At 41.3% G+C, this 18,601-nt stretch overlaps 1 protein-coding gene across 3 annotated transcripts in view; it reads right to left on the bottom strand.

The window, feature by feature from the left end:
- ABCC2 (ATP binding cassette subfamily C member 2) overlaps positions 1-18,601 on the bottom strand; it is a 69,673-nt gene that overhangs the window by 26,497 nt on the left and 24,575 nt on the right. For all 3 annotated transcript variants that reach the window (XR_004482630.2, XM_033425783.2, XM_004268446.3), the window contains exons 12-17: positions 18,214-18,351; positions 17,535-17,681; positions 16,300-16,384; positions 15,527-15,593; positions 13,929-14,055; positions 11,911-12,087 (exon numbers count right to left, since the gene is read on the bottom strand). Coding sequence is in view for 2 of the 3 variants with exons in the window: in XM_033425783.2 (XP_033281674.1) it covers positions 11,911-12,087; positions 13,929-14,055; positions 15,527-15,593; positions 16,300-16,384; positions 17,535-17,681; positions 18,214-18,351 (741 nt within the window). In the remaining variant the exon portion in view is untranslated. The remainder of the gene's footprint in view (positions 1-11,910; positions 12,088-13,928; positions 14,056-15,526; positions 15,594-16,299; positions 16,385-17,534; positions 17,682-18,213; positions 18,352-18,601) is intronic.

Genomic DNA, 18,601 nt, shown 5'->3' with positions numbered 1-18,601 from the left:
AGCTGGAGTAGCAATTCTCATATCAGACAAATAGACTTTAAAATAAAGACTATTACAAGAGACAAAGAAGGACACTACATAATGATCACGGAATCGATCCAAGAAGAAGATATAACAATTGTAAATATTTATGTACCCAACATAGGAGGACCTCAATACATAAGGCAACTGCTAACAGCCGTAAAAGGGGAAATAGACAGTAACACATTCATAGTAGGGGACTTTAACACCCCACTTTCATCAATGGACAGATCATCCAACATGAAAAGAAATAAGGAAACACAAGCTTTAAAAGATACATTAAACAAGATGGACTTAATTGATATTTATAGGACTTTCCATCCAAAAACAACAGAATACACTTTCTTCTCAAGTGCTCATGGAACATTCTCCAGGATAGATCATATCTTGGGTCACAAATCAAGCCTTGGTAAATTTAAGAAAATTGAAATCGTATCAGGTATCTTTTCTGACCACAATGCTATGAGACTAGATATCAATTACAGGAAAAATCTGTAAAAACACAAACACATGGAGGCTAAACAATACACTACTAAATAACCAAGAGATCACTGAAGAAATCAAAGAGGAAATCAAAAAATACCTAGAAACAAATGACAATGAAAACACGATGACTCAAAACCTATGGGATGCAGCAAGAGCAGTTCTAAGAGGGAAGTTTATAGCAATACAGCCCTACCTCAAGAAACAAGAAACATCTCAAATAAACAACCTAACCTTATACCTAAAGCAATTAGGGAAAGAAAAACAAAAAAACCCTCAAAGTTAGCAGAAGGAAAGAAATCAAAGATCAGATCAGAAATAAAAAGAAATGAAGGAAATAATAGCAAAGATCAATAGAACTAAAAGCTGGTTTTTTGAGAAGATAAACAAAATTGATAAACCATTAGCCAGACTCATCAAGAAAAAAAGGGAGAAGACTCAAATCAATAGAATCAGAAATGAAAAAGGAGAAGTAACAACCGACACTGCAGAAATACAAAGGATCATGAGAAACTGCTATAAGTAACTATATGCCAATAAAATGGGCAACCTGGAAATGGACAAATTCTTAGAAAAGCACAACTTCCTGAGACTGAACCAGGAAGAAATAGAAAATATAAACAGACCGATCACAAGCACTGAAATTGAAACTGTAATTAAAAATCTTCCAACAAACAGAAGTCCAGGACCAGATGGATTAACAGGCAAATTCTATCAAACATTTAGAAAGGAGTTAACACCTATCCTTCTCAAACTCTTCCAAAATATAGCAGAGGGGAGAATACTCCCAAACTCATTCTACAAGGCCACCATCACCCTGATACCAAAACCAGACAAAGATGTCACAAAGAAAGAAAACTACAGGCTGATGTCATTGATGAACACAGATGCGAAAATCCTCAACAAAATACTATCAAACAGAATCCAGCAGCACATTAAAAGGATCATACACCATGATCAAGTGGGGTTTATCCAAGGAATGCAAGAATACTTCAATATATGTAAATCAATCAATGTGGCAAACCATATTAACAAACTGAAGGAGAAAAACCATATGATCATCTCAATAGATGTAGAAAAAGCTTTCGACTAAATTCAACACCCATTTATGATAAAAACCCTTCAGAAAGTAGGCATAGAGGGAACTTACGTCAACATAATACAGGCCATATATAACAAACCTACAGCCAACATCATTCTCAATGGTGAAAAGCTGAAACCATTTCCTCTAAGATCAGGAACAAGACAAGGCTGTCCACTCTCACCACTAATATTCAACATAGTTTTGGAAGTTTTAGCCACAGCAATCAGAGAAGAAAAGGAAATAAAAGGAATCCAAGTCGGAAAAGAGGAAGTAAAGCTGTCACTGTTTGCAGATGACTTGATACTATACATAGAGAATCCTAAATGTGCTACCAGAAAACTACTAGAGCTAATCAATGAACCTGGTAAAGTAACAGGATACAAAATTAATGCACAGAAATCTCTTGCATTCCTGTACACTAATGATGAAAAATCTGAAAGAGAAAATAAGGACACACTCCCATTTACCACTGCAACAAAAAGAATAAAATACCTAGGAATAAACCTACCTAAGGAGACAAAAGACCTGTATGCAGAAAACTATAAGACACTGATGAAAGAAATTAAAGATGATACAAACAGATGGAGATATATACCATGTACTTAGATTGGAATAATCAATATTGTGAAAATGACTATACTACCCAAAGCAATCTACAGATTCAATGCAATCCCTATCAAACTACGAATGGCATTTTTCACAGAACTAGAACAAAACATTCCATAATTTATATGGAAACACAAAAGACCCCGAATAGCCAAAGCAATCTTGAGAAAGAAAAACGAAGCTGGAGGCATCGGGCTCCCAGACTTCAGACTATACTACAAAGCTACAGTAATCAAGACAGTATGGTACCGACACAAAAACAGAAATATAGATCAATGGAACAGGATAGAAAGCCCAGAGATAAACCCACGCACATATGGTCACCTTATTTTTGATAAAGGAGGCAAGAATATACAATGGAGAAAAGATAGCTTCTTCAATAAGTGGTGCTGGGAAAACTGGACAGCTACATGTAAAAGAATGAAATTAGAACACCTCCTAACACCATACACAAAAATAAACTCAAAATGGATGAAAGACCTAAATGTAAGGCCAGACACTATAAAACTCTTAGAGGAAAACAGGCAGAACACTCTATGACATAAATCACAACAAGATCCTTTTTGACCCACCTCCTAGAGAAATGGAAATAAAAACAAAAATAAACAAATGGGTCCTAATGAAACTTAAAAGCTTTTGCACAACAAAGGAAACCATAAAAAAGACAAAAAGACAACCCTCAGAATGGGAGAAAATATTTGCAAACAAAGCAACTGACAAAGGATTAATCTCCAGTATTTACAAGCAGCTCATGCAGCTCGATATCAAAAAAACAAACAACCCAATCCAAAAATGGGCAGAAGACCTAGATAGACATTTCTCCAAAGAAGATATACAGATTGCCAACAAACACATAAAAGAATGCTCAACATCATTAATTATGAGAGAAATGCAAATCAAAACTGCAATGAGATATCACCTCACACCAGTCAGAATGGCCATCATCAAAAAATCTACAAACAGATGAAGACTTGGAGGCTGGGGGAGAGTGGCTTGCTCAGAGAGAACACAGAACTTCTGCGCCCTTTCCTCAGACCTTGCCCTGTGCATCGCTTTCATTGGGCTGTCCCTTTTTGTAACAGAAATAAGAGCGATTCCAGGGGATGCCTCTTTACAGGAGCCAAACCTTGGAATGCAACGTCAGAAAGCTATTTCCCTAAAGTCTCCGATGTCAAGGAGAGGTGGCATCCTTTAGTCCGTGAGTACTGGAATTGGAGTCAGATATCCTGAAGTCAAATCCCAGCTCACCAAGAAGAACATGCTTACTTCACAGATCTGAAGTCTTGGATGAACTCTTCTTGTTTCCATCCACCTTCCTGAACAGCAGCAATGAACCTGTGCCTCAGATACAGATGGATAAACCAAACTGATTAACATGGAACTTACAAAGCTTAGCAGGAGGTGATCCCAGGAGGCCAAAGCTGTCTTTCAAAGTCTTTGAGCTCTGAGCTGTATGGATGAAAGGCTCTTGGTGCTGCAGCCAGGAGTCAGTGCTGTGCCTCTGACGTGGGAGAGCCAACTTCAGGACACTGGTCCACAAGAGACCTCCCAGCTCCACGTAATATCAAATGGCGAAAATCTCCCAGAGATCTCCATCTCAACACCAACACCCAGCTTCACTCAACGACCAGCAAGCTACAGTGCTGGACACCCTATGCCAAACAACTAGCAAGACAGGAACACAACCCCACCCATTAGCAGAGAGGCTGCCTAAAATCATAATAAGGCCACAGACACCACAAAACACACCACCAGACGTGGACCTGCCCACCAGAAAGACAAGATCCAGCCTCATCCACCAGAACACAGGCACTAGTCCCCTCCACCAGGAAGCCTACACAGCCCACTGAACCAACTTTAGCCACTGGGGACAGACACCAAAAACAATGGGAACTATGAACCTGCAGCCTGCAAAAAGGAGACCCCAAACAGAGTAAGATAAGCAAAATGAGAAGACAGAAATACACACAGCAGATGAAGGAGCAATATAAAAACCCACCAGACCTAACAAATGAAGAGGAAATAGGCAGTCTACCTGAAAAAGAGTTCAGAATAATGAGAGTAAAGATGATCCAAAATCTTGGAAATAGAATAGAGAAAATGCAAGAAACATTTAACAAGGACCTAGAAGAACTAAAGAGGAAACAAGCAACGATGAACAACACAATAAATGAAATTAAAAATACTCTAGAAGGGGGCTTCCCTGGTGGTGCAGTGGTTGAGAGTCCGCCTGCCAATGCACGGGGCATGGGTTCGTGCCCTGGTCCGGGAGGATCCCACATGTGGCAGAGCAGCTGGGCCCGTGAGCCATGGCTGCTGGGCCTGCACGTCCGGAGCCTGTGCTCTGCAATGGGAGAGGCCACAACAGTGAGAGGCCTGCGTACCACAAAAAACAAAAACAAAAACAAAAAGAATACTCTAGAAGGGATCAATAGTAGAATAACTGAGGCAGAAGAACGGATAAGTGACTAGGAAGATAAAATAGTGGAAATAACTACTGCAGAGCAGAATAAAGAAAAAAGAATGAAAAGAACTGAGGACAGTCTCAGAGACCTCTGGGACAACATTAAATGCACCAACATTCAAATAATAGGGGTCCCAGAAGAAGAAGAGAAAAAGAAGGGGACTGAGAAAATATTTGAAGAGATTATAGTTGAAAACTTCCCTAATATGGGAAAGGAAATAGTTAATCAAGTACAGGAAGCACAGAGAGTCCTATACAGGATAAATGCAAGCAGGAACACGCCAAGACACATATTAATCAAACTATCAAAAATTAAATACAGGGCTTCCCTGGTGGTGCAGTGGTTGAGAATCTGCCTGCCGATGCAGGAGACACGGGTTTGAGCCCTGGTCTGGGAGGATCCCACATGCTGCGGAACAACTAGGCCCGTGAGCCACAACTACTGAGCCTGCGCGTCTGGAGCCTGTGCTCCGTAACAAGAAAGGCCAAGATAGTGAGAGGCCCGCACACTGCGATGAAGAGTGGCCCCCGCTTCCTGCAACTGGAGAAAGCCCTCGCACAGAAACGAAGACCCAACACAGCCAAAAATAAATAAATAAACAAACCAATGAACCACATTAAAAAACAAAACAAAAAACAACACAACAAAAAACCAACTCCTTGCCAGTGTAATACAACAACAAAAAAATTAAATACAAAGAAAATATATTAAAAGCAGCAAGAGAAAAACAACAAATAACACACAAGGGAATCCCGATAAGGTTAACAGCTGATCTTTCAGCAGAAACTCTGCAAGCCATAAGGGAGTGGCAGGACATATTTAAAGTGATGAAGGAGAAAAAACTACAACCAAGATTACTCTACCCAGCAAGGATCTCATTCAGATTTGATGGAGAAATTAAAACCTTTACAGACAAGCAAAAGTGGAGAGAGTTCAGCACCACCAAAGCAGCTTTACAACAAATGCTAAAGGAACTTCTCTAGGCAGGAAACACAGGAGAAGGAAAAGACCTACAATACCAAACCCAAAATAATTAAGAAAATGGGAATAAGAATATACATATCAATAATAACCTTAAATGTAAATGGATTAAATGCTCCCACCAAAAGACACAGACTGGCTGAATGGATACAAAAACAAGACCCATATATATGCTGTCTACAAGAGACCCACTGCAGACCTAGGGACACATACAGACTGAAAGTGAGGGGATGGAAAAAGATATTCCATGCAAATGGAAATCAAAAGAAAGCTGGAGTAGCAATTCTCATATCAGACAAATAGACTTTAAAATAAAGACTATTACAAGAGACAAAGAGGGACACTACATAATGATCAAGGGATCGATCCAAGAAGATGATATAACAATTGTAAATATTTATGCACCCAACATAGGAGCACCTCAATACATAAGGCAAATACTAACAGCCATAAAAGGGGAAATCGACAGTAACACATTCATAGTAGGAGACTTTAACACCCCACTTTCACCAATGGACAGATCATCCAAAATGAAATAAATAAGGAAACACAAGCTTTAAAAGATACATTAAACAAGATGGACTTAATTGATATTTATAGAACATTCCATCCAAAAACAACAGAATACATATTTTTCTCAAGTGCTCATGGAACATTCTCCAGGATAGATCATATCTTGGGTCACAAATCAAGCCTTGGTAAATTTAAGAAAATTGAAATTGTACCAAGTATCCTTTCCGACCACAACGCTATGAGACTAGATATCAATTTCAGGAAAAGATCTGTAAAAAATACAAACACATGGAGACTAAACAATACACTACTTAATAACGAGTGATCACTGAAGAAATCAAAGAGGAAATCAAAAAATACCTAGAAACAAATGACAATGGAGACACAACGACCCAAAACCTATGGGATGCAGCAAAAGCAGTTCTAAGAGGGAAGTTTATACCAATACAATCCTACCTTAAGAAACAGGAAACTCTCGAGTAAACAACCTAACCTTGCACCTAAAGCAATTAGAGAAAGAACAACAAAAGAACCCCAAAGTTAGCAGAAGGAAAGAAATCATAAAGATCAGATCAGAAATAAATGAAAAAGAAATGAAGGAAACGATAGCAAAGATCAATAAAACTAAAAGCTGGTTCTTTGAGAAGATAAACAAAATTGATAAACCATTAGCCAGACTCATCAAGAAAAAAAGGGAGAAGACTCAAATCAATAGAATTAGAAATGAAAAAGGAGAAGTAACAACTGACACTGCAGAAATACAAAAGATCATGAGAGATTACTACAATCAACTCTATGCCAATAATATGGACAACCTGGAAGAAATGGACAAATTCTTAGAAAGGCACAACCCACCAAGACTGAATCAGGAAGAAATAGAAAATATGAACAGACTGATCACAAGCACTGAAATTGAAACTGTGATTAAAAATCTTCCAATAAACAAAAGCCCAGGACCAGATGGCTTCACAGGCGAATTCTTTCAAACATTTAGAGAAGAGCTAACACCTATCCTTCTCAAACTCTTCCAAAATATAACAGAGGGAGGAACACTCCCAAACTCATTCTACAAGGCCACCATCACCCTGATACCAAAACCAGACAAAGATGTCACAAAGAAAGAAAACTACAGGCTGATATCACTGATGAACATAGATGCGAAAATCCTCAACAAAATACTAGCAAACAGAATCCAACAGCACATTAAAAGGATCATACGCCATGATCAAGTGGGGTTTATTCCAGGAATGCAAGGATTCTTCAATATACGCAAATCAACCAACGTGATACACCATATTAACAAATTGAAGCAGAAAAACCATATGATCATCTCAATAGATGCAGAGAAAGCTTTCGACAAAATTCAACACCCATTTATGATAAAAACCCTGCAGAAAGTAGGCATAGAGGGAACTTTCCTCAACATAATAAAGGCCATATATGACAAACCCACAGCCAACATCGTCCTCAATGGTGAAAAACTGAAAGCATTTCCACTAAGATCAGGAACAAGACAAGGTTGTCCACTTTCACCACTAATATTCAACATAGTTTTGGAAGTTTTAGCCACAGCAATCAGAGAAGAAAAAGAAATAAAAGGAATCCAAATCGGAAAAGAAGAAGTAAAGCTGTCACTGTTTGCAGATAACATGATACTATACATAGAGAATCCTAAAGATGCTACCAGAAAACTACTAGAGCTAATCACTGAATTTGGTAAAGTAGCAGGATACAAAATTAATGCACAGAAATCTCACGCATTCCTATACACTAATGATGAAAAATCTGAAAGTGAAATTAAGAAAACACTCCCATTTACCATTGCAATAAAAAGAATAAAATATCTAGGAATAAACCTACCTAAGGAGACAAAAGACCTGTATGCAGAAAATTATAAGACACTGATGAAAGAAATTAAAGATGACACAAATAGATGGAGAGATATACCATGTTCTTAGATTGGAAGAATCAACATTGTGAAAATGACTCTACTACCCAAAGCAATCTACAGATTCAATGCAATCCCTATCAAACTACCACTGGCATTTTTCACAGAACTAGAACAAAAAATTTCACAATTTGTATGGAAACACAAAAGACCCCGAATAGCCAAAGCAATCTTGAGAATGAAAAATGGAGCCGGAGGAATCAGGCTCCCTGACTTCAGACTATACTACAAAGCTACAGTAATCAAGACAGTATGGTACTGGCACAAAAACAGAAATATACATCAATGGAACAGAATAGAAAGCCCAGAGATACACCCACACACATATGGTCACCTTATCTTTGATAAAGGAGGCAGGAATGTACAGTGGAGAAAGGACAGCCTCTTCAATAAGTGGTGCTGGCAAAACTGGACAGGTACATGTAAAAGTATAAGATTAGAACACTCCCTAACACCATACATAAAAATAAACTCAAAATGGATTTATGACCTAAATGTAAGGCCAGAAGCTATCAAACTCTTAGAGGAAAACATAGGCAGAACACTCTATGACATAAATCACAGCAAGAACCTTTTTGACCCACCTCCTAGAGAAATGGAAATAAAAACAAAAATAAATGGGACCTAGTGAAACTTGAAAGCTTTTGCACAGCAAGGGAAACCATAAACAAGACCAAAAGACAACCCTCAGGATGCGAGAAAATATTTGCAAATGAAGCAACTGACAAAGGACTAATCTCCAAAATTTACAAGCAGCTCATGCAGCTCAATAACAAAAAAACAAACAACCCAATCCAAAAATGGGCAGAAGACCTAGATAGACATTTCTCCAAAGAAGATATACAGACTGCCAACAAACACATGAAAGAACGCTCAACATCATTAATCATTAGAGAAATGCAAATCAAAACTACAATGAGATATCATCTCACACCAGTCAGAATGGCCATCATCAAAAAATTTAGAAACAATAAATGCTGGAGAGGGTGTGGAGAAAAGGGAACACTCTTGCACTGCTGCTGGGAATGTGAATTGGTTCAGCCACTATGGAGAACAGTATGGAGGTTCCTTAAAAAACTACAAATAGAACTACCATATGACCCAGCAATCCCACTACTGGGCATATACCCTGAGAAAGCCATAATTCAAAAAGAGTCATGTACCAAAATGTTCATTGCAGCTCTATTTACAATAGCCTGGAGATGGAAACAACCTAAGTGCCCATCATCGGATGAATGGATAAAGAAGATGTGGCACATATATACAATGGAATATTACTCAGCCATAAAAAGAAACGAAATTGAGCTATTTGTAATGAGGTGGAAAGACCTAGAGTCTGTCATACAGAGTGAAGTAAGTCAGAAAGAGAAAGACAAATACCATATGCTAACACATATATATGGAATTTAAGAAAAAAATGTCATGAAGAACCTAGGGATAAGACAGGAATAAAGACCCAGACCTACTGGAGAACGGACTTGAGGATATGGGGAGGGGGAAGGGTGAGCTGTGACAGGGCGAGAGAGAGGCATGGACATATATACACTAACAAACGTAAGGTAGATAGCTAGTGGGAAGCAGCCACATGGCACAGGGTTATCAGCTCGGTGCTTTGTGACCACCTGGAGGGGTGGGATAGGGAGGGTGGGAGGGAGGGAGACGCAAGAGGGAAGAGATATGGGAACATATGTATAACTGATTCACTTTGTTATAAAGCAAAAACTAACACAACATTGTAAAGCAATTATACCCCAATAAAGATGTTAAAAAATAAATAAATAAAAATAGAACTACCATATGACCCAGCAATCCCACTACTGGGCATATACCCTGAGAAAACCATAATTCAAAAAGAGTCATGTACCACAATATTCATTGCAGCTCTATTTACAATATCCACGACGTGGAAGCAACCTAAGTGTCCATCGACAGATGAATCGATAAAGATGTGGCACATATATACAATGGAATATTACTCAGCCATAAAATAACGAAATTGAGTTATTTGTAGTGAGGTGGATGGACCTAGAGTCTGTCATACTGAGTGAAGTAAGTCAGAAAGAGAAAAACAAATACCGTATGGTAACACATATATATGGAATCTAAAACAAGTGGTTCTGAAGAACATAGGGGCAGGATAGGAATAAAGACGCAGACATAGAGAATGAACTTGAGGACACGGGGAGGGCGAAAGTAAGCTGGGACGAAGTTAGAGAGTGGTATGGACATATATACACTACCAAATGTAAAATAGATAGCTAGTGGGAAACAGCCACATCAGCTCAGTGCTTTGTGACCACCTAGAAGGCTGGGATAGGGAGGGTGGGAGGGAGATGCATGAGGGAGGAGATATGGGGATAGATGTGTATGTATAGCTGATTCTCTTTGTTATAAAGCAGAAAGTAACACACCATTGTAAAGCAATTATACTGCAATAAAGATGTTAAAAGAAAAAAAAAGCTTCTATTGCAATGCAGGGGACACCAGTTTGATCCTTGGTTGGGGAACTAAGATCCCACATGCTGCGGGAAAATTAAGCCCATGTGCCACAGCTAAAGAGCCCATGTGCCACAATTACAGAGCTCATATGCTCTGGATCCCATATGCCGCAACTAGAGAGAAGCCTGCACACGCACCACAACGAGGTGAAGAGCCCATGCGCCACAACAAAAGATCACACATGCCACAACTAACACCCAACACAGCCAATAAATACATAAATATTTAAAATATTTAAAAATAATAATTTTAAAATAATAATTAAAAAAACATTCCCTGAAAGCTATTGAGGAGTTTGGGTCTTTTGAGCATGAGCTGACGATTCTCCTTGCTGGGCCCTGCAATAAACACTGTACTTTCATTCACCACAACGCAACGTCAGTAGATTGGCTGTGCTGTGTGGTGGGCAGCCAGACCCAAGTTCAGTTCAGTAACACAAGTTCCTTTATACAAATAAATATCTTTGATTCAAATAAATAACTTTAGGCCCAATAATTAAAAGCATGGCCAACTTACCATTTTATATCATATAATTTACTTATTTTGTTGTTGTTGTTGCTTCTTCCCCATGAGAATGTAGAGCTATATCAGGGTAGATTTCCTCTGTTTGTGGATGTAACTCCAGCACTTAAAATAGTGTGTGGCACATAGTAGGTACTCAATAAAAATATGCTGAATTAATGAACAAAATCATTCTAGAGCTATATCTTCACTAGTCTTCTAACATCTCAAGATCTTTCCCCCAAAAACTGCTATATTCATGTTTAGTAATGGGGAAAGAGTATAAAAACATCCCAAATACATAGTAATCAGGGATTTCTAAACAAATTATACTATATTCATATAATTCAAAACAGTCATTAAAAATTAATTTTTAAGAAAGGCATTTGACAACATGAGAAAATAATATACTCTAAATTTCTATGTGTTCAAAGCAGATTATTAGAACCGTACTCTGGTCCTCACTGGTATACAGAAGTAGAGTCAGGACAACTAGGCTCTGGTCTGCCTCTGGCCCTCCACCTGTGAGGTCAAATTTGGGTCAGCTGCTTCTTAGTTAACCTCTCAGGTCCTAGCCTCATCATCTCTCCTTTAGGTTACACAGTTCCTATATTTGCTTCTAGGTACAAAATTTTAAATTTCTGAGTTATTTGCACAAAATATTGTGCAAACTCATGTTTTCTGGTGTTTGTTCCAGGCTTGACCATCAAAATTGATCAACTATTTTACTGTCATGTACTTCTTCATCACCCTTACTCTTTTCCTTCATTATTTCTTCACCCTTCAAGGCCCCTTGGTGTCCCAAGTACCTTCTCTCCAATCTCAGCCAGATCTCCCCCAGGCAGCACTTCCAAGTCGGGGAAGAGGGCACAGGCCTCCAGAACTTGCTGGTATTTCTTTTCATCCAACTCTGACCCAAAAAGGATGTTGTCCTTTATGGTGCCGTTCTGGATCCAGGACTGCTGCGGGACATAGGCTACAGTGCCCTAGGATGGGAAGGGTCAGACCATATGACAGTTTTGTTCCTCTGGAAATGCAGTGTTGAAGGAGGGGGTGGCAGGAGTTGGGAGGAACAAATGGAATGTAGATTTTTAAAAAATGTCAGGCTGACTGAGCAATTGATATTTATAAAGGTGCATGTATTTATTGCACCATCCAGGGAGAAAGATTCAATATCCTATGCATCATTTGAAGTCTCCTTTTTTGGACTATCACTCTCTAGCCATGATCCAAAAAATGGAGGATGACTGCACGTGCTGCTTTTAGAACAGGCTTTTAGTCAGACCCCAAAGAGTTTACTAGGACCAACAGAGGGCCAACACTGATGGGGGAATGGTGTAGACAACATCTTAGGAAGCAAGAACTAAGAGATTGAAATTTGGGTACCAGACTGATGCACAAAACAGATCGTGTCAAATGAGAGATGGAGCCTGATAAACACCTGTGTTTGAGGACAAACCCAGTTATGAGTTAGCAAGAAAAAGCTTCTTGAAAGGAGTTAGGAGGCAGAGTTAAATCTGTAGAGTCTGCTCTGCTATACTGCATGTTTATTTAATGCAAATTATCTCATTAGTAATCAGTAAATCAGGGAATAATGTCAGTATAATGTGGAAGAAGTGTTGGTTCTTAAAATTTTTCCAAGCATGTCAGTGTAAAGCAATTAGGGGCAAGCTTTATTATAATTAAGAAGAAAGGCTTAGCAATATATGAAGATCTTAAGAAAAGCTAAAAATCTATAGACGTGCCTCTTTTTGGTGCGAGTAGTGGCTGGTTAAATGATTCCAAATACCTGTAATTTCCCCTAAATTTAGCTCTCTGGGGAAGCTGAGAGTACTGATGGAGATGCCATGAAAACATTTCTTCTCTATTTAAAAAAATTATAATTGACGACATCTATACTCTATGTCATGTTTTTGTACGGAAGCAAGTGCCCTCAAACACCCAGCTCTCGGGCTTCCCTGGTGGCGCAGTGGTTGAGAGTCCGCCTGCCGGTGCAGGGGACGTGGGTTCGTGCCCCGGTCCGGGAAGATCCCACATGCCGCGGAGCGGCTGGGTCCGTGAGCCATGGCCGCTGAGCCTGTGCTCCGCAACGGGAGAGGCCACGACAGTGAGAGGCCCGCGTACCGCAAGAAAATAATAATAATAAAAAAAAAATACCCAGCTCTCAAAGGAAGAGGTGAGAGGCCCAGAACTAATTGTGAAGCTGGGTGTAATTGTCAGTGGAGATTTTACAGTGCTACTGTTTTTTTTTTTCAGCGGCCATGGCTCACGGACCCAGCCGCTCCGCGGCATGTGGGATCTTCCCGGACCGGGGCACGAACCCACGTCCCCTGCATCGGCAGGCGGACTCTCAACCACTGCGCCACCAGGGAAGCCCAGTGCTACTGTTTTAATTGTTATCGCTGTTGTTGTTTTTGTTGCTACCCTGTTTACAAAGTTACATATGTTTTTAATGATCTGTTGCAACTCTTTCCCCCAGGTCCTATTATTTTTATTGTACAGTTTCGCAGAACGTGAGGTTTTCAGAAACACAGATATAGAATTACCTATACTTTGATAGAAGACATCTCTGTTCAAGTTTTCAAACTTTAGTATGCATATGAGAATCACCTGGGGAGCTCATTAAAAATGCAGGTTTTTAGAATCTACCCCAGAGTATGATTATATATGTGGGGTGGGGCAAAGAATCTACCATTTCTCCACGACCTCACCTACAGCAACATGACAGGAGTAGTTATCAGATTCTAGTTCATTCTCCCAATGAGAAGGCAGCGCCAAGAGACCACATTTGAGTGTCAGAAGTCTTCTCCTTGGCATTCCTTCTCACCTTGACCGTGATGTGCCCGTGGACATTTTCCATTTCTCCCAGCATGGCTGACATCAAGGAGGATTTCCCAGAGCCCACAGTGCCCACCACAGCCACCAGTTGGCCTGGCATAATGTCTAGGTTCACGCTGAAAGACAGAAGTGCACTTGAAAGAGAAGGGCGTGTGGAGGGGTGTTATTCAGGAGAAGTTCAAGCCACTTCTCAGACGCTCCATAGGAAGTCCGATTATTAGGAGATTTTCCCTCAAGATTGGAAAATTTGTCTTGCATATACAATACTCCAAAGTATTTCTCTAATGATTTTTTTTCTGCTCTAAGAGTTTCGAGAGTAAGTCCTCATATATAAGTTGTTTGTGCCAAATGTGAGTTTCCACTGGAAAAATTATTTTAGAACCAACGTGGTACCACTGAACAAGACCCTATTGGTTCAAGTCCCAACTCTGCCACTGCCGAGCTGTGTGATCTTGGAGGGCCACTTCTCCTGGACTCTCGTTTCTAAACTAATGGGGTTGGACCAGATTAATGTATCCCGAAGTTGGCCATTCAATGAGAATAACCATTCAATAAAACACTTGCTGAAAGCACAGATTCCCTGTTCCCCTCCCCCGGAGATCTGGCTGAGTCTGACTGGGGAGGGGCCCACACTGGGCCAGGCTCCTGGAAACTCTGTTCTGGCCCTATTATTTGAGTCCCTAGAACATTAGGAACATGGGGAACTTGTTCACAGGCTTTCTGAACCTGCCCCTTGAGCTGGACTCCTTCCAGACTTATCCTACTAGCAAAGTGGGAGCTATGTCCACTCTACTCTCTGCAAAGTGAGGCTTTCAGGTTGGGAAGGTTCAGAGGTGGGGCTTCTTGCCTGACACGTGCTGGGGCAAGCTCCAGAGTCCATGTTAAAGGATCTAGGAATAGGAGAGAAATGTGGAAAGTTCTGGGTGTAGCAGGGAGATGATCAGGTATACTCAGTTGTGAAGAAAATATCTGGCCTGCTTGGGCTCCCAGTGTGCTCTGTGGTGCTGTGCTCAGTGGCTGAGTTGGCCGTACCAGTACATACAGTGCTTAAGGAACACATTACATGCAGCAATGTGGCAAGAAAGGGTTGGCTTAAGGCAGGAGAATGTGAGAATGGGTTATGTAGATGAAAAATTCCAGATCTGAAGTTGATTATAGAGGCAGCTCCCAACAACCACTCTGGGCAAAGAAGGCAGATTTTTCTTGATTACTATTCTTAAGTGAATAAATGAACTTAAATTGAGTTCAGGTTCTTGTGTGTATCCACTACCATACCCAGAGACCTAGGCTACCTGCCAACCCTGCACTACCTCCATCCAGTCTGGAGAATAAATGTCTTCATAGGCTCTCAGCTGGACGCGCACTGTCCCACAGTAGGAAAGCAGGGTAGCAGATGTAGTTACAGGGACAGGGGCTCAGGATCTTTGCTGTCAGTTCATCCCTCCAAGAGTTTAGCCTGCACTAGTCTCTAACTGAACACATGCACATAGCTCGTTTCCCCATGTATTATATTACATGGAATTTTTCAATAACAAGACTGGCAAGGAGAATCCTAAAAAACAGCAAGAGGAAAAGGAGACAACTCACTCTTGGATTGTGACTTCCGAATTGTGGTCCCAGGTAAAGGATGCCTCAGAAAACTGCACAGCTTTGTCTGTTGAGAAAAAGTCCTCTCTTTAAGTCAGATGTAGGTCCCCACATGTCTGTCTGCCCTTTCTTAGCCTTCAGGTGTCCCTCACTGCTTCCTCCAGCAGAGCCCAAGATTGCCTCTGTCAGGTGCTGACTCCTGAGCTGACAAGAGGCAAATGAAAGGTCCTGGGATGATACCAAGAGTTGCCTGCATATGATGTCGTTTTTTTACTTAGGAGTCCCAAGCCTATTGGTAGCCCAGATTCTTGATCTACAGACAGCCTGGGTACATTCCCAGGCCCTCTGTTGCCTAGTCTCATATAAATCCCACTTCTGAATATAAACTCAGCCATTCCCTGCCCTGGATTCCAGACCCACTGCTTCTTCTGGCTATGATGCCCCCCAGTCCTTAAACCTTTAGAACTTGTGTGTTCCTTCACTCCAGCCTGTCTTCCCAATTCCACATGCTTGGCTCCATTCTGACTTGTTTTCTAGATCCTTTGCAGGATTCCCTGCTTATCCTCAGAATAGCTGCCCCTGCTTAGCTTGGCAATCTGGCTAAGCAATCTGTTCTAAATGAAAGCATAATTTAAGTAATAATGGTATGGATACTGTGCAAATATAGGTGCAAGGTAAGTCCCCTAGCTTTCCCTTTCCATCAGTTTCTTGCTGCAAAGTACTGGTGCCAGCACTGTGAATATATATGGGATGCAACTTCCAAATTCACTTACCAAAATTGCAGTCATGTCGAATGGCAGATGTGTCCAAGTCATCCCCTCCCAAATATTTCTCTAGCCGTTCTACGGAAACACTGGCCTAGAGAAGGACATAAAGGATAAAAAAACCTCAGTGACAAGCACAAGTAGAGGAGTTTGACTTCGTCATCAGCCTTGGATGTGGAAGCAGATAGTCAACCTGCCAAGCTTCTTGCCCATGATTTGCTATTTGCCACACCTGGAACCTCTGGCCCCTACCCTCAGCCCCCCTCCCCAGCGTGATTCAGCCACACCTCAGCCCTGGGGGCCAGCCCACTCTGAACAGAGGGAAATTAAGATGCTCTATTTCAGCCCCTCAGAAAACTCACTGTGGTGTGGGGGGAGGTCAGTTCTACTGCTCTTTGGACCTAGTTCCAGAAACTGTCTTCTGCCTTCTTCTAAGACAAAACTTCTGTCTGGTTCTGGTAACTGGGCCCCTGGCATGTTCTTCTTTAACTGAGTCCATGACCCATACGGTGCCTCACTGCCCACATGCCATGGTCATCAGGCCCCTTTGTCATGCAGGGAGCTGTCACCACTGCTGATCCTGCTTTTGCTCTCTATGCGATAAGCTATCTGAATCTAAAAAGAGCATGTTATTTATCAGCCAAATCTATCAGCCTTCCTTAATACCCTCCAGTACCAGGAGAGGTCTTTTCCTAAACCCCAGTCCTTCCTATGGCCTGAGCTGTCTGAAGCCAGCCACCTCCAGGATGAATGCAGGTCGCCACACTTTGTCATCCTGGTTGCCTCACCAGTCTGCCACCTGCCCTGTGAACGTCCTCCTGAGGTCTGGTACCTGGCCTATCTCAGTGACTGTGCTCAGTTTTCAGGACCCAAACACTCCCTATGGCCCATTTTCTGACACCTTGAGGCTCCCAGGTTGTGTTTGGTTTTACCACCATGTACGTGGCTTCATCCAAAGAGAAGCCTTTTCTCTCCTTTTGTGCCATGTTTCCCTAATGCTCCATAAATACCTCACAAGGAGATGGATGAGACTGGGATGATTATCCTCAGTTTATAGTCAGAAAAACTGGGGCTCAATGAGCTTGTGATTTTAAATCAAACTGTTGGTCTCCAGAGACCAAAAAAATCTCTCTAATTGAAGGTTCACCAGCAGAAGCTAGAAATGAGATATGACAGACCAGTCATTCTGGACTCTAAGGCTTTTAACCAGAGCTAATCAGTTAGCAGTGAGAGTTCCTACCCACCTGGAGCATGGTGGAGACTATCATGGGAAGCATGCTCATGGGAAAGCGCAGGATATTGAAGAGGGTGATGGAGGTGAAGGCCTTTTCTGCATCCAGAATATTACTGCTATCCACCAGGACGTAAACGGAAAACGTGATCACAGACACCTGGAAAAGCAAAGCCATCAGTGATTTATTCCTAACAGGGATCAAGCAGCCTTGTTCTAAGTCTCAGGAACACAGTACTGTGTCACAGTTGAAGGAGTCTTAGGGATTATCTCAACCCTCCCATGTTACAGATGAGAAACCTGAGCCCAGAAGAGGAAACATCTTGCCTGAGGTCATAAAGTCAACTAATGGCATTGCTGGGACCAGAGCTCGAGTCTCCTGGCTCCTGTTATCAGTGTTCCTTCCGCTACAGACCCACGTGGCCTCCCCAAGAAGATGAGAAGCCTTCCCACGCAGACCATACCTGGATACCACATTCACGCTGAACCCCCTGGAAACTTGCTCTGGGCGGCAAGACCACCAAATTGTGCACAAGGGTGAAACTAGATTTGGGGACATGAGGTAGGAATAGCAGCATGAGGACTTGATGAGCCCCTGGATTTCAGGGTCAGGCCTACAGGTGCGGGCAGTCTATCTAAACAGACCTTCTTCTCCAGGAAGCTGACCCAGCCCACTGACTCCTGTCACTCACCAGCACCGGAGTTAAGTATAAGAGAAATATCATCACAGACTGCAACTGCCCAAACGTCAGCAGGTTCCTGAGCTCTTTCTTACGAAGGTCGTGGACTTGGTTTTGGAATGAAGGTTCCCAGGCAAAATATTTCAGGATCTAATAGGATAGAAAACAGCACAGCTTACACTGGTGCCCCAAAAGGACATCAGGTGCATACCATCCACCCATGTTTTAGGATATACTCCCCAAAATTGGGGAAGTAGAAATTCAGATTATAAAGTGCGATTACAGAAAGGTAACTTGTCTTTGTTGACAACTTACTAGGTATACAACGTTCTATATACATTATCTTACTTAGTCCTAAGTGTGACCAACTGTCCCACTTTGCCTGGGATTAAAGGTTGCC

The sequence above is a fragment of the Orcinus orca genome, chromosome 14 (assembly GCF_937001465.1).
Source record: "Orcinus orca chromosome 14, mOrcOrc1.1, whole genome shotgun sequence".
In the NCBI taxonomy this organism is placed as follows: domain Eukaryota; kingdom Metazoa; phylum Chordata; class Mammalia; order Artiodactyla; family Delphinidae; genus Orcinus; species Orcinus orca.
This window is presented reverse-complemented; position numbering and strand designations above follow the sequence as displayed.